Source organism: Talaromyces proteolyticus (genome assembly GCF_021365285.1).
Source record: "Talaromyces proteolyticus strain PMI_201 chromosome Unknown BGW36scaffold_2, whole genome shotgun sequence".
Taxonomy (NCBI): domain Eukaryota; kingdom Fungi; phylum Ascomycota; class Eurotiomycetes; order Eurotiales; family Trichocomaceae; genus Talaromyces; species Talaromyces proteolyticus.
Window position 1 is genome coordinate 2,952,462 of NW_025764278.1, and position 27,902 is coordinate 2,980,363.

At 45.5% G+C, this 27,902-nt stretch overlaps 6 protein-coding genes across 6 annotated transcripts; 4 read left to right on the forward strand and 2 right to left on the reverse strand.

Annotated features, from left to right (window-relative positions):
• Nucleotides 1–113: 113 nt before the first annotated feature.
• On the forward strand, nucleotides 114–1,936 carry BGW36DRAFT_414415 (uncharacterized protein; the record flags this gene model as incomplete). The annotated part of the gene is made up of 2 exons (XM_046219290.1): nucleotides 114–658; nucleotides 689–1,936. Exons 1-2 carry the CDS (start codon nucleotides 476–478, stop codon nucleotides 1,934–1,936), a joined length of 1,431 nt encoding a protein of 476 aa, XP_046077157.1. The 5' UTR covers nucleotides 114–475.
• A 5,550-nt stretch (nucleotides 1,937–7,486) lies between these two features.
• BGW36DRAFT_97277 (fungal-specific transcription factor domain-containing protein) lies at nucleotides 7,487–10,525 on the forward strand. Its single transcript, XM_046222734.1, has 4 exons — nucleotides 7,487–8,272; nucleotides 8,382–9,012; nucleotides 9,068–9,515; nucleotides 9,583–10,525. Exons 1-4 carry the CDS (start codon nucleotides 7,987–7,989, stop codon nucleotides 10,096–10,098), a joined length of 1,881 nt encoding a protein of 626 aa, XP_046077158.1. The 5' UTR covers nucleotides 7,487–7,986; the 3' UTR covers nucleotides 10,099–10,525.
• A 79-nt stretch (nucleotides 10,526–10,604) lies between these two features.
• On the reverse strand, nucleotides 10,605–12,616 carry BGW36DRAFT_287141 (putative glucoamylase precursor; the record flags this gene model as incomplete). The annotated part of the gene is made up of 4 exons (XM_046210484.1): nucleotides 10,605–11,836; nucleotides 11,896–11,992; nucleotides 12,047–12,333; nucleotides 12,394–12,616. 4 exons carry the CDS (start codon nucleotides 12,614–12,616, stop codon nucleotides 10,605–10,607), a joined length of 1,839 nt encoding a protein of 612 aa, XP_046077159.1.
• A 1,480-nt stretch (nucleotides 12,617–14,096) lies between these two features.
• On the forward strand, nucleotides 14,097–16,177 carry BGW36DRAFT_458264 (putative alpha-amylase; the record flags this gene model as incomplete). The annotated part of the gene is made up of 7 exons (XM_046222005.1): nucleotides 14,097–14,255; nucleotides 14,321–14,359; nucleotides 14,415–14,530; nucleotides 14,588–14,696; nucleotides 14,762–14,990; nucleotides 15,060–15,583; nucleotides 15,679–16,177. The coding sequence occupies 7 exons, from the start codon at nucleotides 14,097–14,099 to the stop codon at nucleotides 15,961–15,963; spliced, it is 1,461 nt and encodes a 486-aa protein (XP_046077160.1). The 3' UTR covers nucleotides 15,964–16,177.
• A 190-nt stretch (nucleotides 16,178–16,367) lies between these two features.
• BGW36DRAFT_313696 (major facilitator superfamily transporter) lies at nucleotides 16,368–18,157 on the reverse strand. Its single transcript, XM_046212522.1, has 4 exons — nucleotides 17,802–18,157; nucleotides 17,355–17,723; nucleotides 16,535–17,296; nucleotides 16,368–16,488 (listed from the first exon to the last, which is right to left on the reverse strand). The coding sequence occupies exons 1-3, from the start codon at nucleotides 18,134–18,136 to the stop codon at nucleotides 16,621–16,623; spliced, it is 1,380 nt and encodes a 459-aa protein (XP_046077161.1). The 5' UTR covers nucleotides 18,137–18,157; the 3' UTR covers nucleotides 16,368–16,488; nucleotides 16,535–16,620.
• A 558-nt stretch (nucleotides 18,158–18,715) lies between these two features.
• On the forward strand, nucleotides 18,716–20,955 carry BGW36DRAFT_370698 (peptidase M24, structural domain-containing protein). Its single transcript, XM_046215276.1, has 7 exons — nucleotides 18,716–19,080; nucleotides 19,143–19,409; nucleotides 19,481–19,889; nucleotides 19,965–20,063; nucleotides 20,114–20,195; nucleotides 20,258–20,529; nucleotides 20,614–20,955. The coding sequence occupies exons 1-7, from the start codon at nucleotides 18,913–18,915 to the stop codon at nucleotides 20,805–20,807; spliced, it is 1,491 nt and encodes a 496-aa protein (XP_046077162.1). The 5' UTR covers nucleotides 18,716–18,912; the 3' UTR covers nucleotides 20,808–20,955.
• The last annotated feature ends 6,947 nt before the right edge of the window (nucleotides 20,956–27,902 follow it).

The window sequence follows — 27,902 nt, forward strand, 5'->3', positions numbered from 1 at the left end:
GCAGAATGAAGATCGCGCCTGGAGAGCTCGGCTGATTGGCGCGGCGGTGTCCCCTACTAGTGCCCCCTGGAGGCTTGTGTGGCACCGGCCGATTTCAGCCCCTCCAGCCCGTCCATTTCTCGTCCTTGCGTGTCCCTGACAAAACTAATACGGGGCTGATCTGGACATTTTCTACGCTTGCACAATCTCGACTGCGTGTGCCTGCGCCTCTGTCTTGGGAATAACTACATTCGTTTCATGTTACGCATGTTCTAATCACCTCTCTCTGTCGGCATCACCTTCGGACTGCCGACCCGACCAACAGTTAGTCTCTAGTTGACCTGAGTATAGGAGTCGCCATACAAGCGAAAGGCACACAGTTTATCGATATTGAATATTTAGAAGCCCAATAATACTCGCTGCCACCGATTGCCCTCCCTTTCTCTCGATTCTCCGACCGGTGAACCGCCACCAGACGCTCCTCTTGACTCCCACGATGTCGATCTCGAAAGACGGTATTTTCGCACGGCCTGCCACGCGGCAGAGGAAAAGATTCCGCCTCATAGTCTTGTTTGTCGTCGTCGCTGGATTCTTTCTATTTTCCTACAACTTCAGCAACCGAGGAGGGCAGTTCATTCCGTCCATTTCCAGCTACACAGGGTCAACTCCTGGGTCACCGGTAGGGTCGTTGGCTGCGTCAACACCGCAGCCGTGTGGCGTGGACCCTGCTTTTGTGAGCAACTATGAGCTGCGCGGTGATGCTAAATATATCCGACGCGAAATCCATGCCAAATTCACCAGGAGAGATGTGCCAATTTCCATCCCGATGGACGTGAATTTATTCGATGCTCAACCTCGCAGTTTCAGGGCCGAGATTGCACCCTCCACTACTTGTCCCCCAGTGATCACCGTCGAGGTCCCCCAACCTTTACCATCCGTCGACGCCTCGCATATCGATTTCGCCATTTCCACGACGATGGAGCGATTGATGGACTCCATGGATGCCTTCTCGGTCTGGGCTAGCAATACCAACACCCGTTTCTTGACCTTCATTGAACCGGGGGTTGACCAGCGACAAGCCCAGCGCAAAGCACAGTCTTTGGGTCTCAATATTGAGTTGTTTGAATCGGATGTTGACTACGAGAATCGCTACTCGTTGCTTGTCAAACTTCTTGCCGACAATGCCCGTCCTGAGACCAAGTGGTCTTGCATCATGGACGATGATACCTTCTACCTTTCTATGGCACGACTGGCCAACATGTTGAGCCAGTACGATGAAACCAAACCCCACTACATCGGCACCGTTACCGAAAGTGATGCCCAACTGTCCATGTTCGGTATCTTTGCTTACGGCGGCGCTGGTATGTTTTTCTCGCGGCCTCTATTGAACGAACTCGGTGCGATTTGGGACGAGTGCGATGCCGGAACGGATCACGGAGACGGGAAGATCGCCCACTGCGTTTACCAGTATACACGAACCAAAATGGAAATGGCCGAAGGCTTGCATCAGCTGGATCTCATGAATGACGCTTCTGGATGGTTCGAAGCTGCTCGCATGGTACCCGTGTCGCTTCACCACTGGAAGTCCTGGTTCCAGGCCGACATGGTCAAGTTGTCAGCTGTCCGCGAGATATGTGGCACAGACTGCGTGCTTCGGCAGTGGAAATTCGCCGACGGCTGGATTCTCACAAACGGATACTCTGTTATTCACCACGGCGCTAGCGTCTCCGAGGAGGAAGGTGCATTCGCAATGGAAAGGACATGGGATGATCTGAACGGGTCAACCGATGAATCCTTTGTCCGAACCCTTGGCCCTCTGCGACCTAAGGAAGAAGACAAGATCTCCTATCGTCTGGAAGACGTCATTATCGAGGGTGGTCAAGTCCGACAAATCTATATCCGCCGTAATGAACAACAAGGCGACGAGCTCTTGGAGCTCGTCTGGCGCCTGGCTTGAAAAGGCCATCTAATTTATATTTATTTCTGTATCATTATCACGACTGCGCGTTTGAGTGGGGAAATATTCCTCAATAGACTGGTAGTAGCCATTGTCACTTGCTTGTTTGTTCGAGGGTGTTAGGCGATATAACAAAATCATTGTCATTTCTTCTCTTGATTACCATCATTCTGTCCCATATTATTCATCTGAAACTCATGATTATTCATCTGAAACGCATGGCTATTTTCTATGCATGATCGTCATGGCCTTTCTTTCCCCTGACCCTTGTGACAGCTCTCGTTTCTACTTTACTTCCTCTTCATATCTTTTACATACTAAGAACAGGCTGTCACTAGTATGATTTGTTATTGTATATACTTGAAACATCCAAGGAATCATTACTGCTGTTTACCATCTTTATCATCCCTCACATTTACAATGGAATGGACCTCAAAAATTGAACTGATTGAGTATCATGAATTGACCAATAAAATGGAATTCGTCTACAAACACATTCAACAATAATGATATTCAAACCATCCAATAATAATATACGCATCGTCTCCTTCTATTATATTACTATATGCGAAATCAGCTGATTACTCCATAGAATATTAAAATAGTAAATAGAAAATAGAGCGAGGAAGAATATGATTTTATGGCCTTGAATTCAGTAAATCAGCCAACCCCACAGGAGCCCCTCTTCTTGTCTAATCCAGTCAATAATAATACACACATCGTGTCCCTAGGGCTATTATATACTAGATGTAAAACCAACTAATTACTCCATAGAGCATCTGAATTAGTAAATAGTAAATAGAGCAAGGGTAGAATACAGTTTATCGCTTTAAATCTATTTATCATTTTAGGAGCTATTCTTTTTAACTAATCCAGCAAATAACAATATACATATCACCTTCCTCTATTATATATTATGAGTAAATTAACATTGAACTAATTACTTTATAGACTACTTGAAACAGTAAACAGCAAATAGAGCGAGAGGTAGGGTATGATTTACCACCCCAAGAACCATTCTTCTTGGCCAATCGAGCCAATCTATCGACAACAAGAACCTTGCTCGTGTCATTGTAACTGAACACCCCCCTAACCACCGCTACCCCATTGAAGGTTACATTGCCTGCAGAGGGGAGCCTAGGGCGGCGACATTACATTAGCCAATAGAGTGAACATTGAATGATGATTTACCGCTTGGGGAAATATGAGATCACTTTTAAATAATAGTTGTATCTCCGGTTGGGGTTTGGGACTGAGGCTCCAGATCAATTGATATCTTTGGAAGAACATATCAACTCGCATTACAAATACTGAAATTAAAATTTGGTATAGTGAACCATACCTACTAGCAGTCCTCTAAGTGATTCTTGATAGTTAGATTGAGCAAGTCGATATTGGCACTGTAAACAATCTATATCTTTCTATTAGATATAAGGACTAGAAAATCTACTAGATGGCTCTTTGGTTGGTGGTTAGATTGAAACGTACTATGACTTTCCAATAGGCCACAAGGTAGCAGTCATCTTAAAAGCACCGGTGCAGATAGTCAATGCTATGTATTAGCAGGATTGGGATTGTCAAAATTGGCAGTTTAGTTGCACCGATTCAGAATCGCTGACACAGTGAGCAGAGTCGATGAGGCTAATGACGTCGTGACGGCCCAATAAGGACAGCGGTGCTATGAGCTAACACAGTCAATGTATCTAAACAATGTGAAAGTCTCCATAGCGCCGCTAAGGAAATTAGGTACCTTCAATAGACTATAATAGAAATCCTACCTACCTCCCTACTTGATGCTATAAGCTAGCTTGACACAGGGACAGCAGCGATAGAAACGCGCGGCACCATTTTATCTGAGAGGGCATATATGTAGTTGTAGTATGGGTCATTTTCTCGGGTAGTAATTATCCAGCGTGTTAAGATATAACAAGTTCTAATACATATGAGGCCCTGGGGTAACTTCTTTTGTTTCCCGGTGAAATATCCAGGTTTTCATGCTGTTACACCCGGCTTCCCATAGACACACAGACCCTGAGCCATGAAGCCGCAATTTCACAATTATTGCTGTCCTGGAGCGCACGAGAGTGGGCGTTTCGATGGCTTCTCAGACCTGGCACACACCACCATTCCAACAATACAGATCAATCATGCTAACCCTAAATTGGTCCTACCCCATCTCTCCTCCACAGCCAAACAGAGCAAACAGGTCGCACAGCAGCAAGGCAAGCGGGGTGAGCAGATGCAACAATCACAACTCCCGAAAGCGGGGTGATAGGCTTTTCAATCCCTGTTCAATCATTGTTCAATCCTTATCCACTGTCTACCACAGCATCATCATATGACAAGTGTGCTCCACTGTGTTTTACTGTAATTATTCAAACATGGCTATACAAATACTATTGGGGTTGGTTTGGTCACGTGATCATAACACTCGGAAGCGTCGGCTCGCCGTCCAACTTCCTCAATGCTCTGCGTCCTGCAAAACTTGCCATGTTGTAGTCGCTTTCGGACTGGAAACCGGCTTCGATCTTGTGTTGGGACGGCAGACCGAAACCGAATACGAGAGGGAAGAGCCTTTGCCCTAAGTTTCGGAAACGCAGACGAGACAGGGGAGATGCGGGCCTGGTTGGTTGTGTGGCCCGAGGACTGTCCGATACGAACTAAATCTCCCTTTTCAACTCGCTTCAGCATGTGGCAAACCCCGCCAATGCCCGTCATGGCATCATGCACAACAGGAGGCTCGTGCGAGGGTTCGCGATGACAGAGCCGCGAGACTCAAAGGCGTCTTAATGCTGGCCACAGATCGTTCTGTAAGGAAATAACAGGCTAACTGTGCAGCAGCAAAGAACGGTGAGCTATTATTTCCGACCTCCGATGCCCGTCTCCAGACTGAGCTTACAGCCCTTAGGCAGGAGTTATAAAAGAAAGGATGCAACGTTGGAAACAGATTAGTCCGCCAGGCCCACCTAACAATACGACTAACTTTGGCCATTTCAAGTTTCAAGTTTCAGGTAATGCACAGCCGAAGCAAGACTACTAAATAGTAAAGAAGAGTTGGAGTAAAAGTGGCACGGACGTTTGCCAAACAGAGGTAATGGTAGGTACATTCGTAGTTGGCAGAAATGCAAGCGCACCACCATCCTGCAACGGCGCGTTCTACGCTAGATTATGAACTACTAATAATATGAATATTCGCAACTAAATAATGCGAGCTCCGACTCCCAGACAGCAGACAGCTTTTACCCTCTACAACAAAGAAATAGTACATGTATAGATATAAGTGCTGAGAATAAGCCCTAGCAATTGATACAGGTCAGTGGCCAGTGCTGGCAGGACTCAAAAGGTGTCTCCAGTGAGCCTGGAAAAAATCTCCTACATATATTCCTATTCAGATACGTTGATATAAAGACCGCAGTGCCAATAAAATGATGCAATTATTATATAATCATAAAAAGATTCTTTATACGTGATTAATGCCAGTGTCGTACGTAAATTGTATGTAAGAAAGGCCACACTGCGTTGAATTTGGTGTCAAACACGTGGATGAAATCTATGTACCTTCGCACAGAATTTGATATGCCACGGTACATGTTCGTGTGGGCGGACCACAGTGGTCCTGGCGTAGCACCGTTGACCACTGATCGTTGACCTCTTCCGCTTACGGTAACGACCCTCCGGCGCCTTACCTGAAAGAGCGGCCATCGATATCGACGCTGGAGCTGTCTGTGGCTAGATCAAAACAGAAACTGCTCTCTTCCCCTCATAGTTATGATTTCTCCCCAAGTTTAACGATTATGCAATCCACGAACGAAGCGGGAATCTTACCGAATTACCTTGGTCTATCTTAGTGTCTGCTGTTATTATTTGCCAAACTCGTCATTTGCGTCGATCTACCCTATACTCAGCTAAGTCGTCTCTCGTGATTCATTTAGCGCTCATATCCGTTCGGTTCATTCGACGAAGACATGGCTGTTCAACTTGAAACGAGACAAATTTCCAGGAACGTGATTTGGAGGGGTTAGAGAAGAGCGTAGCCCATCATATGTTGATCAGAGCTAATAATAACGTAACAACCCATTCAATATAATGACTGATGGTGTGCTGTTATACCGCTTCCCTTTTGGCGGCAAAACGTTGACAGTTGGCAATAGGAATTGTTGATAAATGGATCGGCTTTCACGTGTCAGCAAGTGCTCAAACCATTCATTCTCATGGAGTGAAGGCACTAAATCATGTGCTAATGCCGTGTTCTTGACAAGTAAAGTTTTGCAGCCTCCCTTTCAAAATTTGCGAGCAACGCTAAAAGCTGTAGCCTGGTGGCCACACTGTGCTGTGCCTTGGGATAGATTACTTTGCGCCTTTTTCCGTGGCGCTAATATTACTGCTCGTAATTCCCCAGCAACAGTGACATGTGCAAAGCAGAAAAAGCCGGAAAACGCTGACTAAGGGTTGTTTTTTTATGCAGCCAACGACCACAGTCTCGGCACCCAGGACCTGAAAATCGCTCATGTGTGTATGACAAAATGTCACTGGGTGCAGCGGTGGCTCAGGCCTAGTAATATTTTTGACAGCTGACGGGCCGTAGCGGTATCTTGGGCGAAATTTCAGGTAGCAATCACAATTTGTAGTTGACCTGCATACGATTACGCAGCATGCAATCTCTGCTGACCTCACCGAATTACTTAGCGGCCAGGAAGCTTTCGCTTTTATGAACATCAGGACATTAGTGTCTAAACTTGAGTTTGTCCCCATCGTGCTAATACAACTGTGGAATTTTCGAGATTCAGGGCCATTGGACGGGTTTGACCCCTCTTTGATGCATGTACCCCAGGTTGAGGCGTCGTCTGGCTACCTGAGCTCGGGCTTCATTACTTGCATTTATATTATTGGTGGCTACCTCGGGTGTTATCACGCTAACAGTATGGCTGTCTTTTTCCCTTGGATACCTGCCACTCGCCGCCAGCCTGACCCAAAGACAGAAGCCAGCACTTCAGGATCAATTATGGGCAGGCTTTGTGGGTTAGCGGCATATGTTCCTGCAGATAAGTGACCACAAGACGATCATAGACATACACTATGCTACCGAATATCTCCTTCCCGATTATTCCGCCGGGATTCGATGCCATCCTACCAAGATTAAGGTGAAGCAGTGATAGGACTCAAATACAGTAGAACCGGTGTAGCCGGCGATCAGTTAGCGGCTAGATGATTATTATGATAAGACCATTCTTGAGAAGGACATGCATTGGTGGGGATGGAGCGGGGAGCAGAAAACGGCTCACCCTGCCGTTCCGAAGATCGGATACAGACCAGATCAATGATAAGCCGATGCGACGCACGCGCATAACTGGCTGGTGCCACCTTGTGTATACAATATTCAAACCAGGTCAAAGGGGGGGAGACAATGTCATAAGCCTCCTTTCAAGAAGGCGGACTGGATGGGCGATCGCCTGGGATGAAGAACGCATATAGATTATGTCGCTCCACCGTGCATCGATCTCCCGGATGGCTCCACGATTGTTTACCATGCCGGCCCCAGGGGTTGAAGTGGATTCGGCGACGAGTCATAGCCATCAGATTGTTACCGTGAAATGTAATTAGTAGTTTTTATGAAATGGCCAGGGGCCTTGATCTCACACCGAGACCCCCGAATTGGTGCAAGTGTCCCTCCACCCCCCGCTCTTCTTGCCTCCATCTTCCCCAGTTTAGCACTCTTCCCATCTTAACCCGAATATTAACGCAGTAGATCGAAGGACGAACGTCACCATTCTTCTGCAGATAGAAAAGGCTTTCGATGTATAAGGGTTAATGGGGGTATCCACATCCAAGTACTAGGTGATTGCCGTTAAATGAGCCGATGTATCCACAACCGCAGAAAAAACGATCATACTGCCGTGCGATGAGTTACACAATCATGTCGATGCAGGGTTGATACTCTACCATCGCCACTCTTCTTGTCCCTCGTTTGAATTATAATTTATGCGTACATGTTGTTCTCCCTTTCCTATTATATCTTATTTTTGTGCCACCAAGCTCCATAACCTCACAACATGGATTCCGAGCCAGCCGCCCCAGCGTCATCGCCGTCCTCGATAAAGAAGTCCGTTAAACAGGCTTGTGATAATTGTCGCCGACGGAAAATTAAATGCAATCGAGCTCGGCCGTGTGACAAATGTCAGCGGCTGCTGCTATCATGCTCATATAGCGATATCTTGCAGCGGAAGGGGCCTAAGTTTCGCACCTTGTATCCTCTGGCACCACTTCATCCGCTGGCTTCACAGTATCCAACTCCTCAGAGTGTTGAGCAGGTGTACAAATCTAAATCTCAGTTTCCGCGTAAGTCCCTCACGGACCCTATCATTTCCTGGTCATAAAGATGGAAGCATTTTCAATACTGTGTGACCGGGGATATGATTATTTCTAATGCTAATTCTAGAATTGATAGTGGACGGGTCTGTTTCATCTTTATCATGGAATTATCCGGCTGGTGAAGGGTACTCGTCTCCCGAGTCCATGGACTCGCAATATGAGCTTCATAATTATCAGATGCCCCTGCCACAGCCACGAAGACTGTCATCAACAGTGTTGCTGGCCCATGTAAACATATACTTGAAGTACCTGTATCCAATCATGCCAGTAGTGCGTGCGGAACAGGTGCTCAATGATAGCCGCGAGCCTGAAATGCTCACTCCTCAGCGATACGCCTTCATGGCCGCCCTTTGCGCGGCCACTCATGTGCAGCTCAAGTTAGATGGTGTCGACGATGGAACAGAACTTTCATTACTCGAGCCAGGCTCCTCCATGTCGGGAGAAGAACTACTTTTAGAAGCCATAAGTGCCAGAAGACATTGTGACATACCCGAAAACATGAGTCTTGAGTCACTACTTACTTCTTTCTTTCTTTTCGCTGCATTTGGCAACCTTGACCGTCAGGACCAGGCATGGTTCTACCTCAGTCAAACGACATCTATAGCCCATACCCTTGGTCTGCATCGAGAAGCCACATACTCAGAGCTCGAGGCGAATAAAGCCGAAGAGCACCGGAGAGTGTTCTGGTTACTGTTTATCACTGAGAGGTTAGCCATTTCTAGTCCAAAGATTGGTTGTATCTGCTAAACTTTAGACATGTAGAGCGTACGCTCTGCAGCAAGCCAAGCCAGTCATGCTCCGAAACTCTATAAACAAACCCAAAGTTCTTTACTCCGATGACCCAGTTCTGGAATATGGTTTTCTTAACCTCATCAACATATTCGAAAAGCTGACGCCAGATCTATATGACTGGGTGGCAATCGGATGTGATGAAGCCTTTTCATCAGGCTCCGTGGCAAATGACATCCAACAGAGCCTATGCGAGTCAGTTCCGTTTGAAGGAATGATGCAGATTCAACAAGTAGATATCCTTGTGACGCAACAATGGCTTCAGGCCATGATGTGGAAGCTATCTATGGGTAGCTCTCCACGCCCATCAAACACAGACACATCGCTACCATTCCACTTACCTGTAATGATCGGAAAGGCACTTATGGATGTTGTTGGGTCTGTGTCTCAAAGCGCCATTGATGCTCATGGTATTGGCATGGTAAGCTTTGACAATGAACTCGAACATGTGTTTGACAGGACCGCTAACTCTACCATTTGTGATCTAGGAGCAAAAACTATACGACATGGGTATTTCCATTGCCGATGTGACGCGCAATCTCCGCCCTAACGCCTCAACCCACCTCACAAGCACAGTAGCCGATCCCAAAGAACTCCTTTGGGGGATCCTGAACACCCTTAGTCGTATCCGCGGCTCACGGTCTTATCTTTTCCCTTCTCTACTCGAACGAACAAGCTGTGTATTTGGCTTAGAGTCGCCGGCGACCATGACAAATACAATGCGCTACACTCCAGAAGAGATGTCCCCTACCACTGCTGCTGCTGCTGCATCAACCTGGCCTGTTGGTGATGCAGGTTTAAATTCCTTTCAAGGGCCACTTGGTACCAGCACAGCTTGCAATAGATTGCCTAATGACGGGCGGCAGCAACAACAACATCATCATCAGCAGAACAATACTGGCCACGACGATTGTTATCGACGGGTTTCGATGGCATCTCGTGCATCGCATCACAGTATCAATATCAATATCCCGCCTTTCTCTGACTCGCCATATGTTACTTGATCTAATGTTATTATTATTTTGCTTATGTTTATTTGGAAAGGTCTCCTTTCCACAAAAGAAAAAACACGATACCAAGGTTTACCCATGCAGTCATGTCCTTTCCCCCACCCCTTATTCTCAAAGGCTTATGACGGTCATGACTTAACTTATACTGCATGCGGTATAGAGTTTTACTTCATCTGTTTTTACTTATATCTTTCACTCTTGCTTTTGCTATCTTGTATACAAACGACAGTTCTGCGCACTAAATTACGCGCTTATACAGGCTTACAGTACACTTGTTTTGACTTGTCTTGTTTTTTTAGCACCATACCCGTGCGCTGCATACCGAAAGTCGGGAAGGTTTTGTTGGGATATCCTACCTTTGATCATTAACTGATAATTATAACCTCCATTGTCTAAAATATACAGAGTTCAACTAATAGACAAGTATTCTTATCTCAATTACTTTCAATCATATCTAATCGTCTGCTTTACCTATACATCAACCTATAGCAGTCTAAAATTCATTGCCACTCATCATTTACGCAGGCTGTGCTGACACCACAATCCTGAGAAACAGTGTACGACCTGTTTGGATCATCCTCCCATGTGATGGTTCCACTGGTATTCTTGAAGAATTTGTACTCGAAACTGGTACCCGCCGGCAACGAGAGCTCAGTGTACCACAAGTTATCGGCAGACCGATAATCCTTCGCGCTCAATAAGATAGCATTCGTGGTGGACCAATTTTTGAGTGCCTCAATGTTGCCTGCTAGGTAGATTTCATCACCTTCGTTGGTGGAGATGATTTCCTGGAATGTTACCGAGACATCGCTAGGTGCAGAGCATGCGGGGCGTGTGCTCGTTGCAGGTGCAGTCGGCCAGGATGTCTCTGTGGCTGATGTGTAACTACCAGTAGGTGGTGAAGCAGAGCAGGTAGATGGGACGGTATTGGCATTGCTTCCACCCCACGACGCCGGGACAGTCGAGGCTCGGCGGGCAGCTGCAGTAAGAAAAGCGGCATACGACCATGTAAGACCAGATGCGGAGATCGGAAACCCCTCGTCACGCTGGAACTGTTCTGTCAGTGTGCCGTCACTAGGGGTGTATTGTGCGACAATGCTCAGGTAGCCATCTGCATAGGTCGTCACGGCCGAGATGATATCGTTGAAGGCCGAATCAGAACTGCTGTAGCTTCCTGTGGCAGCTGAAGAATATACATCTTTGAAGAATGGCAAGCTGATGGAAGTGATGTTGATCGAGCCCTGTTTTTTCCATTGATAGATTGCATCGTATAGTTGTTCAGCGGCGGCTGAAGTGGCTAAGTACCAAGGATTTCCGCCCTGGAAAACATCTTCTGGGTAACGGCCAACAGCGACGGCAGTACCAGCACTGATATTTGCGTTGAGCGAGAACACGTCACGGAAAGAATCAGTAAGGACCTTGTGATTGGCAAGAGCTCTCGCAGAGCAGGGTTGGAAAGTCGTATCATCGCAGCCTGCCTCGGGATCAAATGTGGCTATAACTCCAATGGCCGAGTTGACATCAACACCTGAGCGACCATTATCGGCAAAGTTTGCGAGGATGGACGAGCCGGTCCAATATGACTGCAGGAAGCACAGAATCTGGGGAGCCTGAGAGACGCAATTCGCGCAAGAATGGCCCAGTGTGGTAGCCAAGGCGTTTCCTTGGACGAGTGCACGATGTTGTACTGCGGTGGTGAAGAAGGATGATCCTTGCACTTCTTCCCAGAGGTCTATGATAATGTTAACATTGCATTTAATAGTACTATCATAGTCAGCTGGTGTTTCCTACCGAACGTTGTTTCATTCCAATACTGCGCGACGTATGCCAAATCGTTTTGCACGATTGGCCAAATGATGGAGTCTACTGTAGAGTTTTCCCCATTACTCTAAAAGAATATTAATATTAGCCCACCACCCTCCTTTCTCGATCAATCACTTACAATCAAATAGTTGGCATATGCAATCATAGCCGTTGCTCTCAGCGCCGGTCCGTCACGTTGCGGACGGCCCCAGGAGCCCGTGAAGGCGGTCGCATTGACCATAAATTTGGGCTCACCAAGGCCTTTACCATCGGACAAATCACCGGAAGGATTCGAGATCCCCTGGATTGAAGCTGATGTGCTGATGTACTCTTTTATAACAGATTCCAGATCTGAGTTTCCCGCGATGAATTCATCCACAAGGCATTTTAGAGTAAGAGCGGAGTCCCGAGTCCAGGAGTAAAAATCTAGAAATAGGTCAATTTTGGCTGAAAAAATGTGACTTTAATTCTAGTCGGAACCCGTACAGTTGGGATCTTGTTTACTAGGGCTAGCGATCACAACTCCTTCACTCACTTCCTCCGAGAATGAACCACTTGATCCAATATTATTCAATACTCCTTGTAAGGCGATGGGTGTTTCGTTAGAAATAAACGAGTCCAATGAGCCTGTAGCTCGTGGAACGAAATCGGACGATGAATGGGCGATGCACAGAATACTAAACGCGGCCAAAAGAGCGGTCTTGGCCATCGTGCCGGTTATGGCTATGAAACTAACAAAGGATATAAACAAGGTATTTATTGTAGATAATATTTCACATGGCAAAACACGCAGTTATATCTTCAAAACCAGTCGAAACGTAGTAATAGACAATGTCACAATGGCACGATAGGGATCAAAGCTTGACACATGACTATATTTTACACATGCCAATACTGGAGATGATTTTCGCCATAACCGATCCCGATTCCTACTGCAACTCTCCAATCGTGCCCACTGGCTTGCTCTCTGAAGATAGATTGGACTTCAAGCTTCACCTATCAAATCACCAGGGCGGCTCTTTGCACTTGACCTCCCATAGAGCCGGACCTGGTGGTCCTAATCTAACGGAAAATGTCAGTAGCTGCACTGGCTGGCGAGTTATATGGCTTTCAACCAAAGCGAAGGTTAGTGGGGTGGAGTCAGGGCCGCGTGAGGTTGTATTCATTTGCTGCTCCAGACGCCACTGCCATCAATCTCGGCATTGAGAATGGGCTAGGGTTTCGACAAATTTTGCTTAAATCGGTCATGTTCAGATTCAGGACTGAGTCCAAATATAACTAGAAGCGAATTGAAAAAGAGAAAGGAAAGCCTATTTATCTTGCTAGTCATGCAATCATCAGCCCTCCCGGGTTGAAAAGGAAAATGAATCAATAATATTAATCGGAGGACGCAGGGGGGGTTGGGGCTATTCACTACGCACTATCCGCCTAGAGGGGTCACTAAAACTTGCGATCGTCGCTTTGCATCCGAACCTGTCTGATTTGCGATATTAATCCGCCCGTAAAAACTGTACCCCTGGCAATTAGCGATTTCTTGCAGACAGCCAGTAGCATGATGGTACAGTGAATAATAACAGTCTTATTGATAATATCGGCAGTTAAACGGCAAAATGGCTTATCCCCTGCAAAAACTAGGAAGTTAGCAGTTGGAAGGTACAGGTAAAGAGTAGTCTGTAATATGAATTATGAATATCACCGATTCACCGCAATTGTAACAATAGCTTGGTTATGATTCGTATAGCTGCCGAGTTCGCGGGCGGCTACGTCAATGTCTGGGGATCTGCGGGGAGGTATTCCTTGCTAAGTTATAAGCATAGTTGATATGCAAGTGACCGAGCAGTTAACCCTTGCTGACAGCGTAGTCTGTTAAATCTTAACCTTTGAAACAATGATGATTCTCCGTCACCCTTAAGAAGAAAAATATGGCTCGGGGAAATCGCCAACACCAAGTCACTAGGCCCAGGGATCAACCCGTCGGACTCGTTTGTTTCACTACAAATCAGCATCATTATAAAAATTATTGGGTACGTAGTCTTATTTAAAACCTTCCAATGACCTCGGGTTTGTATTAAAATTACGAAATAGCCTGCGAAGCACGCAGTTCCCAATATCTGAATACTCAAAGATTCAAGGAGACAGCAATTGCTCCATTGCATTGCCAGTCTTCTAAGTTTGGATAATCCGACTAAATGAAGCTCACACTACTTGCTGGCGCAGCCCTAGTATCTGGGATCGCCATTGCCGCCGGCCCTGCGGACTGGCGTTCACAGTCGATTTATTTTCTTCTGACTGATCGATTTGGTCGTGCCGACAACTCGACAACAGCCGAATGTGACGTTACTCAACGTGTAAGTTGTCTTAACTACGTTCATATCATCAACAAACGGCGTACAGCTACTAATAGCGGACATAGAACTACTGCGGCGGATCATGGCAGGGAGTCATCAATCACGTATGCATTAGCGGACTTTGTTTACAGAAATGATAAATTTCTAATGTGGACATAGTTGGATTATATCCAAAATATGGGCTTTACAGCCATTTGGATTACCCCAGTTACTGAGCAATTGAATCAAACCACAGGTGATGGAACGGCATATCATGGATACTGGCAGCAGGATGCGTGAGTATCTCTATAGCTATCGTTAAGCATTAATTAATGGCTGGCGGTGCCTGGTAGTTACGCTGTTAATCCTAATCTCGGCACGGCGGACGACTTGAAAGCCCTCTCCAAAGCGGTGCATGACCGAGGAATGTATCTCATGGTTGACGTTGTAGCAAACCACATGGTGAACATATTCTCTTCTTATATTCTCTCAAACTCAGAGGACCATTTGATAGTTAACAACAACAGGGTTACGATGGCGCCGGGACCGATGTTAGCTACTCTGCTTTCAATCCCTTTAACTCCCAGAGCTACTTCCATTCTTATTGCGAGATTACCGACTACAACAATCTCACCATGGTCCAGAATTGTTGGATGGGCGATACCACTGTATCTCTACCGGATCTTGACACACAAAGCACGGATGTTCAGAATATGTGGTATAGCTGGGTTGGGGAATTGGTGTCGAATTACTCTAGTAGGATATTGATTATATATGCACACTATACATTAAGTAAAAAGCCACTAACGATGTGGATGATTCTAGTCGATGGTCTTCGTCTCGATTCCGTAATGGAGATACAACCAGACTTCTGGCCGGGCTACAACAACGCGTCGGGTGTTTACTGTGTTGGCGAGGTATTCGATGGTGATCCGACCTTCACTTGCCCATACCAGAACTATCTAAACGGAGTTCTCAACTATCCAATGTACTTCCCCCTGCAACGCGCATTCCAGAACTCCAGTGGCAGCATCTCGGATCTGTACGACATGATCAACTCGGTCAAGTCGGACTGTGCCGATTCGACTCTTTTGGGCACTTTCGTTGAAAATCACGACAATCCCCGATTTGCATCTTATACGGAAGACTATTCCCTTGCGAAGAACGCAATTGCTTTTACCATCTTGTCGGATGGTATCCCCATCATTTACGCCGGTCAAGAGCAGCATTACAATGGTGGTTCTGACCCCGAAAACCGAGAGGCAACATGGCTCAGCGGATATAACACCACCGCAGAGCTCTACCAATGGATTTCTAAAGTCAATCAAATCCGAAACTACATAATCAAGGTGGACAGTGGATTCACAACTAATAAGGCATGTCGTTTCCGATCTTTGCTGTACGCCTCAGCCATGCAACAAATCCATGCTAACATAGTCAACAGAACACCCCAATCTATCAAGACAACAACAACCTTGCTATGAGCAAAGGCTCTAATGGAACTCAATTACTCACTGTACTAACCAATCTCGGGTCATCTGGCGGTTCCTCCTCAATAACCGTGTCCGGCACCGGATACTCTTCCGGTCAAGTGCTCACCGAACTGATTAGTTGCACGAATGTAACTGTTGGAGCTAGTGGAGATGTTTCCGTGCCAATGGCAAGTGGTGGATTGCCAAGCGTTCTGTATCCTACATCAAAGTTGGGTAAAACTGGAGCTCCTTGTTGAGTTTAATATATGAAAGGGTTACATTATGCGGCAGGAGAGAGATATGTTTTTCCTGTAACACTTCGAAATTAACGCTTATTTTCAATATTGTGTGGCTAAATTGAATTATAGGGCAATGTTTAATTCATGTAAATGTATTTTCAAGTGTGATTCTTTCTATTCCGGGAAAATTCATCTGATACAGGCAGGAGTTGATTTCAACTCTGGTTGTATAGTCCTCCATTGAGATTGAGATATACGCTATGAATCGATATACCAATGCCAACATATACAATAGTACATGGAACTAGTTTACAGACATAAAAAGCATAGAAAGATATACGAGTCACGTCTTTTCATGCACCAGCGTACGCTTCTATAGTCCGGTTCCTGCTTATATAACAAATATGTGCGACGCTAAATCCCACAGCATGTTGCCGCTTTATGCTCGGCCTAACTCACAGAGTGCTCACCGAGCGATCACTGAGCAAGGCCTGAGTGGGATGGAGGATTAAGGGGGCTCGGTGAGCCCTTAGTAGGCCTGGACAATTCCCATGGGACTAGGGAATTGTCCAGGCCTATTATTGGCGAAACCATGTGTAAGGCTCCAAGGTAATCTACGAGCAAACCAGCACAGGTACCAGGTAAACTTGTGATAGGAATGCTACCAACTATTCGCTACACCGCAGCCTTTGAGTCTGGTACAGAGTCTGTCCCATCCGTAATACCTGTACCCCATTGGACATGACTATAACCATTTGCTGCCAAATAGTCCTTCCATTCTTGATCTCCCCGATCCAGTTCCTGATCGGAATCAACAAGCACGAACCAGGCCAACAACGCTCCCAGTAGCGCAAACCCAGATCCAATCAGAAACACCGCCTGGGTACCACGGAACTCATCAGCTCCCCAACTGGCAAGGATTGGTTTGAACACCTGCGTACCAATAGCTGCACCGGCTTTGCTCCAGGCAGCTGCAAACCCGACACAATGACCGCGGATCGCCGTCGGGAAATTTTCGCTGGCAGTAAGTACAATCGTCGAGCCGGGGCCAACCTCGCCAAGAGTCAAGAAGATACCGTACAGTACAATGAAGAGAGGGAGGTGGTTCTCTATGGGTCCTAAGGCACCTCCGAGAATAAAACCCAAGACAGCCTGGAGAAAGAACCCTAGGGCCATTGTGCGGCGTCTCCCGATCCTGTCCGAAAGGAAGCCACCGATGAATGCGCCAGGAATGTAGAAGCAGTTGATCAGAGTTCCCCAGCCCATCGTTACAACGAGAGATGAGGTTGGATTCACTCGGTTGACAATGGTGGAAGAGAAGAGGCCAAAGGGATAAGCAATGTAGTTGTAACTGAGATGTTTTAGTCGGTGTGCCGTCTTTCTCAACAGAATATTAGTACATCACTCACATGAACCATGAACTACAAACCCCGATCAATGGTCGCCAATATTTTTTCAATGCTAACCAGTATGGCACTCGGTGCTTCTTCATCGAACTCTTACGGTAAGCGGAGCTAATAGCCATGCGGTATCGAAACCAGAAAATTGATAGGGGTGGAATAGCCCCTAGAGCGAGAGCAACCCGCCAAACAACGTTGTAACGTCTTTCCTGCTGATGGATACAGAGAAGAAGCAACAACGGAACAAGTGCTCCGAAGACGAATCCGAGGGAGGCGGAGAGGTCAGCAATCATTGCGAATATAAAACCTCTATTACTACGTACAGTAGTCTCTTCATCCGTTGCTTCTACAGCACCTGCGCCTGCAACAGGGTACTCCCTGTTCGAAAGTTTTCAGATATTGCTCTGGTGGGAGACAGAAAGTTGATCGATGCGGAAACGACTTCAAAGCACTTACCCACCAGCACCTACGCCTGCCATTCCTCTCGCGACAATCAACATCCAGAACATCCCATTCTGCGTTACCCCACTTGCGCCGGCACTGAGCGCGATTCCCACAACTAGAATGGTGGTGGTGAGGATAGCACCTGTCTTGCGGCCAAGCCTGTCGGCCACATAACCAAAGGATAGCATGCCGATAATCATGCCCACCATGAAAGCATTTGACAGACGAGACGACACAGCGGTCGTGAGAGATTCTGGATAGATTACCTCCATGATAAGTTCCAGGTTACCGATTATGGAAGCGTTGAAACCATCAGAGCCAATCGCTAGACCGGAAAACACAATCATGAGGAAGACGGACAGCTTAGAGTATTGTTTAGGTTTACTGAAAGCTCCCGCAGCAACATTCTGGTCGTTGGCGCCATGACATGTATCATCGGATGTGATTTTGGATTCTTTGACATCACCTTTGGGTTCATTGTAGGTCTTAAGTCCGGGGGTGTTGCTACCACCGTCAGTGACTATAGTTTCGATGGCCATTTTGGGGATTTCGAAAAGGAATTCAGACAGTCAAGGCGGTCATTAGAGTCTACTCTAAGCAAGCTTTTATAGCGCACTCTAAGTAGCATTTATCATATATTCATTATCTGAGTTAGCTTTTCACTATCACTCCACCATGTCGGATCAAGGCCGAGGCTAATGGAAATGTTATCCCGTGATAATCTCAATAATGTACCCCGACTGGAGAAAACACAGCAGTGACTTCGCTATGACCTTCCTAAGGAACTGGTGTCTCAGCGACTGACTGCAAGTGTCGCCGAAAATGTACGCTAACTCACATCATTGGTGGGTTCAGTTAAGGTTGCGGGGACCAGATACCTACTCGGGTATTTCGTTCCAGCATGTTGACACGGACTACACTGTTGACGCTCCACCGTCTCCACCCCTAGAAACTCCTATCCTGCACAAAATCGGTGGCATCCTGCAACCTCAAAAAGAATTGGGAGAGAGCATAGGAAACAAACAGAAAACTTCGGGGGCGTCTGGATAGTTATACTCTGTATGACAGGCGTTATTCATTCAAGAGATAAGAACTAGAACCATCTCTGGCTGGTGGATTGCATATGTGGTTGACTTCGCACGCATCCTACTTGACAATGCTGGAGAAATATGGCTCCCTGGAGCTACAGTCCCCGAGGAGATCTCAAGGGTCAGGTAAGTATTTTTTGAAGAAGATTGAACAAGCAGCCCTTCTGCTGTTGGGCTTTTTTTCTTACCACCATTTTTCCTACGTAAGTCTCGCTCACAGAAACTAAAAAGGATGCAGAAGTTACGAAACTGAGAATAGATATAGTACTTGACCAATGATGCAGAGCATTCGCCTTTGCAACTGACCTCGGCTTTTGAGCAGTTTCAAGAATGCTCCATTCAGAATTTTCAGGATACAGGGCTGTACTTCCTCGACAGTGCAATTCCAATTGCTTTGGACGACTATGAAGAGCGCCGTAACCGCCTCGCCCAGGCACTTATCGCCGACGCGGTGGATGCATTTGTTATAGAGCCAGGCTACACATTCAAATACTATGCGAATGTGAGCCAGCGCGAATGGGAAGTGTGGGAGGTAAAATGCCCGTACTGCTTTAGCAGCCTCAACCTCAACCTCAAGCATTAATTCTAATTTGACTATCACAGCCAGAGGAGCGACCTTTCTTGATGGTCATTCAGCCCGATCGTCTTGCATCTGGCGAGATCATTGCCAAGACATCCTTTCTCTGCCCGTCGTTTGAAGCCGAGCGCGCTCGTCTGTTAAATATGCCATTCTCAGAGCCTGCGGAAATCATTCCGTGGGAAGAACACTGGAATCCCTATATAACGTTGAAACACTCTGACATTTTTTCGGCACTGAATCACACACCGCGATTAATGGTCGACGAGGAAATGCGCGATTTCATTCAACGTGGCTTGGGATCTGCTGGTTTCGATATCACCGGCCTTGGGGGAGAAGCGGAAAGAGTGCGCCAGATTAAAACCGCCAAGGAGGTAGGTATTCTCCGTGCTGTCAATACTGGGACAGTAGAAGCTGTGCGACAGATGAGGAAATGTAAGGCATACTCAAAACACCAATGCCTCTGGCATTGTGTTTCCAGCCACAATTATGCTGAGTTAAGCTTATCAGGCCTTTACCCCGGGTTGATGGAGAACGAGGTTGCAGAAGCATTGGATAATACCCTTCGGAGTGCTGGGTTAGATCCATTCTTTGATATTGTCCTTTTCGGTATGTAGATGGAACATGATGTTTGAACCCGGTTAATGACAACCATAAAGACGAAAACGCAGCGAATCCCCATGGAGGAACAAATGGCTCAAAGGTTCTGGAACCGGAGACCTTCGTCTTAATCGACGTTGGGTGAGTTCATACTACTACCGAATGTAGTGACTCAACAAACTTAGGCTGACATATTTCCAAAGTGCCCACCTATTTGGCTACTCTTCTGACATTTGCCGCACCTTCTTTCCGCCATTTCTTGAAAAACCGGCAAACGGGACACTCCCACCAGCCAGCATCCAGGAGAAGTTGAAGATCTGGGACATCGTTTTTGAAGCCCAGACACAATCCAGCCATCAGTTTCTCGTGAACTCTACTGCGGCGGGCGTAGACATTGCAGCTCGTAAGGTTATTTCCGACGCCGGATACGGGGATGCTTTTACTCATCGTGTTGGACATGGAATTGGCATCAAAGGTGAATTCTATCATCCGGATATACTTTCGCATAAGTTGGAAGAGTTTGTACGACTTTAACTGATATCTGGTATTGGTCGAGCAGCACACGAAAGTCCTTACCTGAACAAAGGGAACCAGCAGACCCTGCTCAAAGCCGGAATGGCATTTACCTCAGAGCCGGGCATCTACCTCGTTGACATGTTCGGGGTTCGTCATGAGGATATCTATCTGGTTCGGGAGGAAGGGGAACCAGAGCTACTGAGCGGACGCCGAGCGGCTGGCCCTTGGGATCCTTGACCATAGGCGAGATTACGCTCCATCCGAGCCGAGGTAATTACTAGGGGTTGGTGTTATGAAAATGCAGTAGTCAATGCTAGTCCAAGAAAGGAAGAATATATTGGATGATTAGTATAATAATAAGTTTATTATTTCAATATGATATAAGACACAATATTAACTAATCCAGCTCCATCTGATGTAATGACGATGGACCGGAATAATTCGTTACGTGTAGTCGTCGTAAAGAATGAGAGTGACAAGACTTTACCGTAAATCCGGTCTGCTCGATCGGATACGGAAATGCCACCATTCGATATCATCTATTCATTGGGGAATCTTGTGTACGAAGAACGTAGTAGGCAAGCCATGGCGATCGGTAACCCATATTAATATGCTAACCGCACAGTCACCCCCGAATAATCGAGAGTTATTCGATAACTCATTATTCAGCAGCATCATGGCCAAATACATTGAAAATCCTGTGATTTATATATTATTGCATATTAAAAGTTAACGTTTACTGAAGCAAGTTAATACTGGCCCTTAGCTTGGATACCTGCTTCGCAGCGGTCCTCATACTGTTAATCAACCAATCACAGTATTATTTAGGAATCGCTTCTCCCTTGGCCTGATCTCTACATTTTATAGGCTCTATCCCCTTCGCTGTCATACTCGTAAGATTCAGCGTCATCACGCTCTCTGGGTGGTAGATTCGGACTCACCCCTTTCATACAAAACTTGAAGCTTGATATTGAACCCATTACTATGGATATCGATCAAACAATAAATAATACTAAATTCAATGAAATATATGATAATTTGAAGCTAATTTATTTCCTAAATAGGAAATTATTGCTCTATATTAACGGGTAATAGCGTACGGAACGCCCGAAAGCAGGCTCGCCCAGAATCTAGCCGCCATAGCAGCATATTGCAGTCTGCACATACCCACTGCACGGAGGCCAGAGGTGCCGATTTTTCTCCTTTTTGACGCTTCGCCATTAAAACCAGCTGCAGCGTTTATAAAGCCCCATTAGGCCTCGGCAACTATATGTAGTAAGGATTTATCCAATCAGCGTTCAGGCAAGCATAGCTCATGCGTCTTCCTTTTTAGTGACTGTATCGGCTGCGCATTACTAAATAACTTCTCATATAAAGCCGTTCGGAAAGCGATATAAGATCGAGGGTCGCCTGCCTCGTTCGGAGACTCACGCGGTGCAGCTTCCACGCGTTAATAACTGCCACATCAAGACACTAATTCCGTAAGGGCTGCCTTGGGCGATATTGCCCTTATATTAGTTTCATATGAAGCGTGTTGTTGATTGGCCATATTGAAGCTCCCTGTATTGAAGTTATAGTCGTCAATAGAGCGTGCGATTTACATGAATTTGACAGCCATATCCCCGAACGCACGGCGTATTAGGGGCCATTAGTTGACGTTGCAAGGGCCCGATTGTGTCTAGTTTACAGTGTGAACTGTAGTGAGACTGAGGACAACTTTATTATCTTGCCATGAAATCATAAGACATCTCGAATTGTCTTTGCACAGAGAAAATGATAAGGCATATAGTGGCTCAAGTCTTTGAGACTTTTGAATAGTATCGGGAAGCCTTTACCTGCAGAAATAGGCCGAGTCGTCAGACACCGATTTGTATATGTCGAAGCCTTCTAAATAGATCCACACTAGTAAAATAGTTGTCAAAATACACGATATATCTGTGGTCATCTCTAGGGCGTGTTTCAATAAGCTCAAACACTAGTTCGTTTGGTGGAAGTCAAATGCCGTTGAAGAATATCTTGATGATACCCTGAGTCTGGCTGGCCTGGTAAAAGTGATATATAAAACCATGATCGGCAATTTCAAATAGCATGTAGCCTTGGTTGGTTGGCTTACTAGGCAGTTTATATGTATGAGAAGATCCGCCAAAGCTTCGGATCATTACCATCGTCGATAGACACATTTGTGAAAGTACATAATATTTTGTTGATGTGGTCCGGAGCGCTTTTATGGCATGGCCAAATTTATGCCACCAAATCTTGCCTAATTGGGTGTCAGTATAAGCTATTTCTGACGACTCTGAGAGCTCTGTGGGCATATTAGTATCGATTTTGGAGCCAATAACGTCATCATTCTTGGATACATGAAAATAACGCTTCGATTATTGAAAGCAGTTTCGACATATCTTCTGAGACTGTGTATGAATGGGGGCCTTTCATGAAATTTGGGTGCAACAGGTCTAGCGCTTAGAGTTCACTTCTTTGGTTAGATCGATGCAACTCTGCGTTATTACGTTCAGGTTGCTGGGACACTATGTTGAGTCATTTAGTCTTTAACTCCAGCGTATCGGCTTCACCATCTACAAGTAGATGTGGACCATTTTATGAATTCCTTGGGCAACAACTCTCCTTCTCGATTTCTCAAAGTCCCCGTATACGTTCTACCCAATCGCCCTCGCAAATATTTTCCAGTTACAAGTCCCTGCCATTGAGTGAGATTTGCCCTCCGTCTTTGGTTTCCCCTTTCTATATATGACTTATTTTTGCTCCGATTGTGGCGCTCCAAAAGAAAAGGATGCCAGGTGGGATCTATACCGGTGTTTTCCCTTCTCGAAGAAGCCACAAACTTGAGATCAGTACCCCGTACAAGAAGCACCATGGGACTCCCTACGTACAGTATTCGAGATTTACCCGGCTCCCATGATGCTGTTCGTTGGGAACTCGACGATGAATCTACCCTTGGTGGCCGCCATGGGGATGGCCAACACACTTTGCATCGACCAAAGCGGCGCATGATCCAATGTACCAGCTGAAGAATATTTCAGCTTCAAAGCTCCAACCAATCCTAAGATGTGGGAACATTAATTATTCTTTCTTTGCGCACAGACCAATTCACAGCAATTCACTACGAGGCTAACAATCACTGCCTCACTCTATGCAGAGCCCTGTTTGCAACCCAGCTGGTCTGACCCACTCCCAACCCATCGACCACCCTGATTTCCATGGGCAACTGGAGGTCAGACCTTCAGCTCAGCCAGCAAACCAATTAGCCAAAACACCGGCCTCGTCTGCTAGTACTTTGTGAAAATACACACATATATACGAACAAAAAAGATGTTAATCTCTTTGGCGAGATATTTTTAATGTATTATAAAAGAATTATATCTTAAAGCATAGTTCTATATATATTGATTTTTATAAGAGAATCTGAGCGCTTATTATTATAATAATATAGACTAATTTCCTCTTCAGTATATCAAACAAATTAAATTAATCCATTAACTCTTATAATTGATATTTTCTAGCTTCTTTCACGTTCATTATATATAGGTAGGGCTATACTTGGATAAACTTCGAGAGTTATGCTCTTCTACGTATATATTGGCACAGTTGCTTAAGGGATTATTGATATGTCAATATTGACAATTACTATATTGATGAGTTTGAAAATGTCACTTAGGAGCCACGTACAACGGGAAAGTCAAAGAGCTGCAAAAGTACATTCTGGAATATCAATACAAGGATAGAGATTTATATACTACAAGAGCATTTGAAAGCTAGGTAGAAACACTATTTTAGAGACCGTTGTTAAAGATGGCTTGTTTGCCAATATGGCTTCAGTTATGGGGAGACTTACGGCGTGGCAAACTGCAATACCATGACATGTCGAAGTCAACATTTAAAATATTACCTACTAGGCTCGTAAACTTGTAGCTACTTTAATGCTGCATCAAATCATGCCTCATTGTAAAGTCTGCCAGATTCTAACTCCAGATGCCTTCGTGGAGGATCAGTGTCAGACAATCCCATTTGTGGAACTAGTTAGACCTCATTGTCTTGTTAGAAGTACATATGTAGAAGTTGAAGGACTTTATTTGAAACAGGGGGAAAGGGGGACAAACGGAGATTTTCATCTAAAATGTTCAAACTACTTATCTGATGGCGTGTGTGATATATTTATACCTTGAGAGGCGCCAGGATTTGTATTTTGGTGGAGGGATCACTGTACGATTATTCATATCCAATAGTCAGAGATTCGAATCACATTATTTCAGCCTGTAACACACAATGCGCAACATACTGACTTATCTTACCGAGAAAATATCAGCGTTGAAAGTATTATCATTAGATTCAGGGTCAATTTTCTGTATCCCTGATTCGGCTAGCGCGTCAAGATCGACGACTCTTTTTGACTTAGCTAAATTCCAACCCGAGAATTGCTCGCACCATCATCCTTATTGAGGCATAGCTATTTTTCTACAATTTTAATTTTTTCTGGTTTATTATGCTTTGTTTTTGTTGAATAGCGGGGTGGAAAGGGGATTTGAAATAGTGTTTTTGATTTCGTGGCATTTACTAGTTAGCTTTCAGGCTTTGAATGAGCATGAGCCAAGTCGACCAAGGGATTTACTGTGCGAGTCAAGCCAAATGTTAATGACCTGAAAGACAAGGTGAAGATACAATCCAGTGCAAGACTCTAAATTCTGGCCAATGATCATCCAGAGCCAATTTATTTTCTACCCAGAGTGCATCTCAAGTGGGGTTTAGAACATCCCGGGTATTCTGTAAAGCCACACAGGAGCAGCCATATGTGATAGCCAAATATAAGAGAGGTACCGCATTCCGTGACATTCTGCATTCAGGTTGCCAAGAACTACAGAAGCCGAGGGTCAGGAAGGAAGAAATTTTTGTTTCACCAAGAAACAGGGTAGTTGGGGTTTGTTATTATTATTCCCACGGCTATGGCGTTAATTAAGGTTGCACAAAGCAACTACTACAAAGTCTGTGTGGCAGCTTGAATCTTGACTGGATAATGAAAAATGCAAGTTGGCCTTGGAACTTGTCTGTTCAAGGTAATTCAACTGGACGGCTTTAAGGCAAATTGACCGGATAAATTACCCATGGATTTACACAAATCAAAAGTGGGGCCTCCGTATCCGTAAAGCGCTGTACGATTATGCGGAAGGATACATCCTGATCGACGTTCAATAGAGACTAGCTTCATCAATCCAATCCTGTCAACCGTTTATGACTTTATGAGCAAGAGCTATTCGTTAATGATACGTTGATCAGGTAACTAAGTGGGCAGTATTAGTTACAATGTTTTTTTTTCACCTGCTACTAATTGTGGTCCATTGCCATTCGGTTTCTCTGATAACGATGCGGAATATTTTGCGTTATCAATTAACATGCTGGTTACGATGAAGGACCCACATGACATCTAGAATGGCATAGACTTGATGCGGGACTTGCAGAGGTTCAGAATGATGATATAATATATAGTAGCCTAGACCTACGTAGTCTGGGACAATCTCCAGGGTAGAAAGTAATTTCTCGCCAGCACTTAAGGGTGGAGCAAATATCATCGATGATAGCACATGGTATGGTTAGAGAAATGCCGTATCCAAAAGATTCGTTCGAGGTTGAGGTTTTGGTCAACATGAAACAGGGTAACAATAGATTCCCTCGCACAACGTTCCTCGGTTCGGTCATCATCATTTTTGATCGCATGAAATAGAACTACGACGCCCAAGTATATCTATGTTCTTATTGCTCATTCTGTTGAGGGATATGTGTCAGAAAAAGAAAAGAAACACGACGTGGATGTTGGCACACGATGTCGAGGCTTTTGCCAAGAACCATCAACTACGGTACAAATGCCCCATGCGTGATAAAACGCCTCGCCGTATTTAATAATTATTATCACATGTTGGTTTATCGGGTCACTTGATTCGTGATTACACTTTTCAGAAGCGCCGGAAATATCTAGTTATCTTTATTTGTAGCGACCCATGAAACCGGAACCTGCCCTCCGCTGGGTTGTTTGGTACGCATTAATTGGCTTTCTCGGGAAATGGGTCTAATTACAGTCTATTTAGTCCACAGAACTATTGGGAGGCGTATTTAGTATATGCTGTATACTGTTGGCTGCGCTAGTGGCTGAATCTGAAAATCGGGTCCCAAGGAGATCGTTTCTTGTCTACAGGCCGATGCCCGTGATTGGTTGGAATCCGGTTTGATGTCGCTTTTTTGCCCATGTTTTAACATTTAGAGTTTTAGTTTCAAGACGATCCGGTCCGTGCAGAAAAGAACTTATCAAATGCCAAGGACACGAAACTACAACGCTTCATCGTTCTGCTGCAAGGCCAGTATCTGTAACTGAGCAGGCGACAATCGTAGCACCACAGTGTGAGGGAGAGCGTGTAACCTTTTTTGGATATTATTGGTGTCCTTCGGCAGTTATACCCTTGCGGCAACGAGCTTGCTCCACCTAGTTTCAGGAAATCGGGACTGGGTGCGATGCGGCTTTTTTGGGTATTTGAAGATCGAAACGACGAGAAGCTGCAGCCCTGTTGCTGCTGTATAGATCTCCATAGAAGCTAAGATCTAGCAATAGTACAGGTGCTGCTTTTCCGATATGGAGTGCACAACGGGGAACGATATTAGACAGGTCCCGCTGTCAACAGGGCGATCTACTACAGTTCAGCTGTCAGAAAAAGAAGCCAGCTAATCAGCAGCACTAGCATGGAGTGTTGAAGGGGTGCTATTGATTTACACGCCAGGGCTAGCTTGTTCTGGGCGGAGAAGAGTAAATGCGCCATACTCATATTCATACACTCGAGCTTGGGGGCTGTTTCAATCTCGTATTTTTACAGTGGTCACATCACATTATTCCCTATTTATACAAAGGTCTTCAAATGCTACGCTTTCTTATTTCTTCATCATCTTCGTTATTATTGTCAATGTTGATTCCCACCACCTTGGCTCCGATCGCACCATACTTCGCACTGCGCAGAATGCTTCCCGACTCGATACTAACTTCATGGAGCACGCTAGCCAGGTTAGGCAAACGCTGAACTTCTCGAAGGCTGCTCGAAAGTTCACCCAGCCCAATAAAAATTGCTGTTTTTAAGTTAGGGTTTGGACATTTCAAATCAACGACCCCACCCTGTCCCATTATTGCGGTTATTCCAAATCCTCGCCCGCTATGAGATGTCACGGAATATTACTGGCCAAGTCAGTAATCGTAGCCGTACTACCGGCTACGGAGGCTGGGATACTGAACCAGGCGCAGCACGATGCCGTACGCAGACAACAGCTGTCAATTATCGCACT

Excerpts from the sequence above, each read along its gene's own strand:
- BGW36DRAFT_97277 (XM_046222734.1), top strand. The coding sequence starts at position 7,987 with ATGGATTCCGAGCCAGCCGCCCCAGCGTCATCGCCGTCCTCGATAAAG. Across the intron at positions 8,273-8,381 it reads ATCTAAATCTCAGTTTCCGC|TGGACGGGTCTGTTTCATCT; the intron begins GTAAGTCCCTCA and ends TAGAATTGATAG. Across the intron at positions 9,516-9,582 it reads ATGCTCATGGTATTGGCATG|GAGCAAAAACTATACGACAT; the intron begins GTAAGCTTTGAC and ends TTTGTGATCTAG.
- BGW36DRAFT_313696 (XM_046212522.1), bottom strand. The coding sequence starts at position 18,136 with ATGATTGTGTTTTCCGGTCTAGCGATTGGCTCTGATGGTTTCAACGCT. Across the intron at positions 17,724-17,801 it reads GCAGGCGTAGGTGCTGGTGG|GGAGTACCCTGTTGCAGGCG; the intron begins GTAAGTGCTTTG and ends ACTTTCGAACAG. Across the intron at positions 17,297-17,354 it reads GTTTGTAGTTCATGGTTCAT|TTACAACTACATTGCTTATC; the intron begins GTGAGTGATGTA and ends AAAACATCTCAG.
- BGW36DRAFT_370698 (XM_046215276.1), top strand. The coding sequence starts at position 18,913 with ATGTGGTTGACTTCGCACGCATCCTACTTGACAATGCTGGAGAAATAT. Across the intron at positions 19,890-19,964 it reads TGTGCGACAGATGAGGAAAT|GCCTTTACCCCGGGTTGATG; the intron begins GTAAGGCATACT and ends TAAGCTTATCAG. Across the intron at positions 20,196-20,257 it reads TTCGTCTTAATCGACGTTGG|TGCCCACCTATTTGGCTACT; the intron begins GTGAGTTCATAC and ends ATATTTCCAAAG.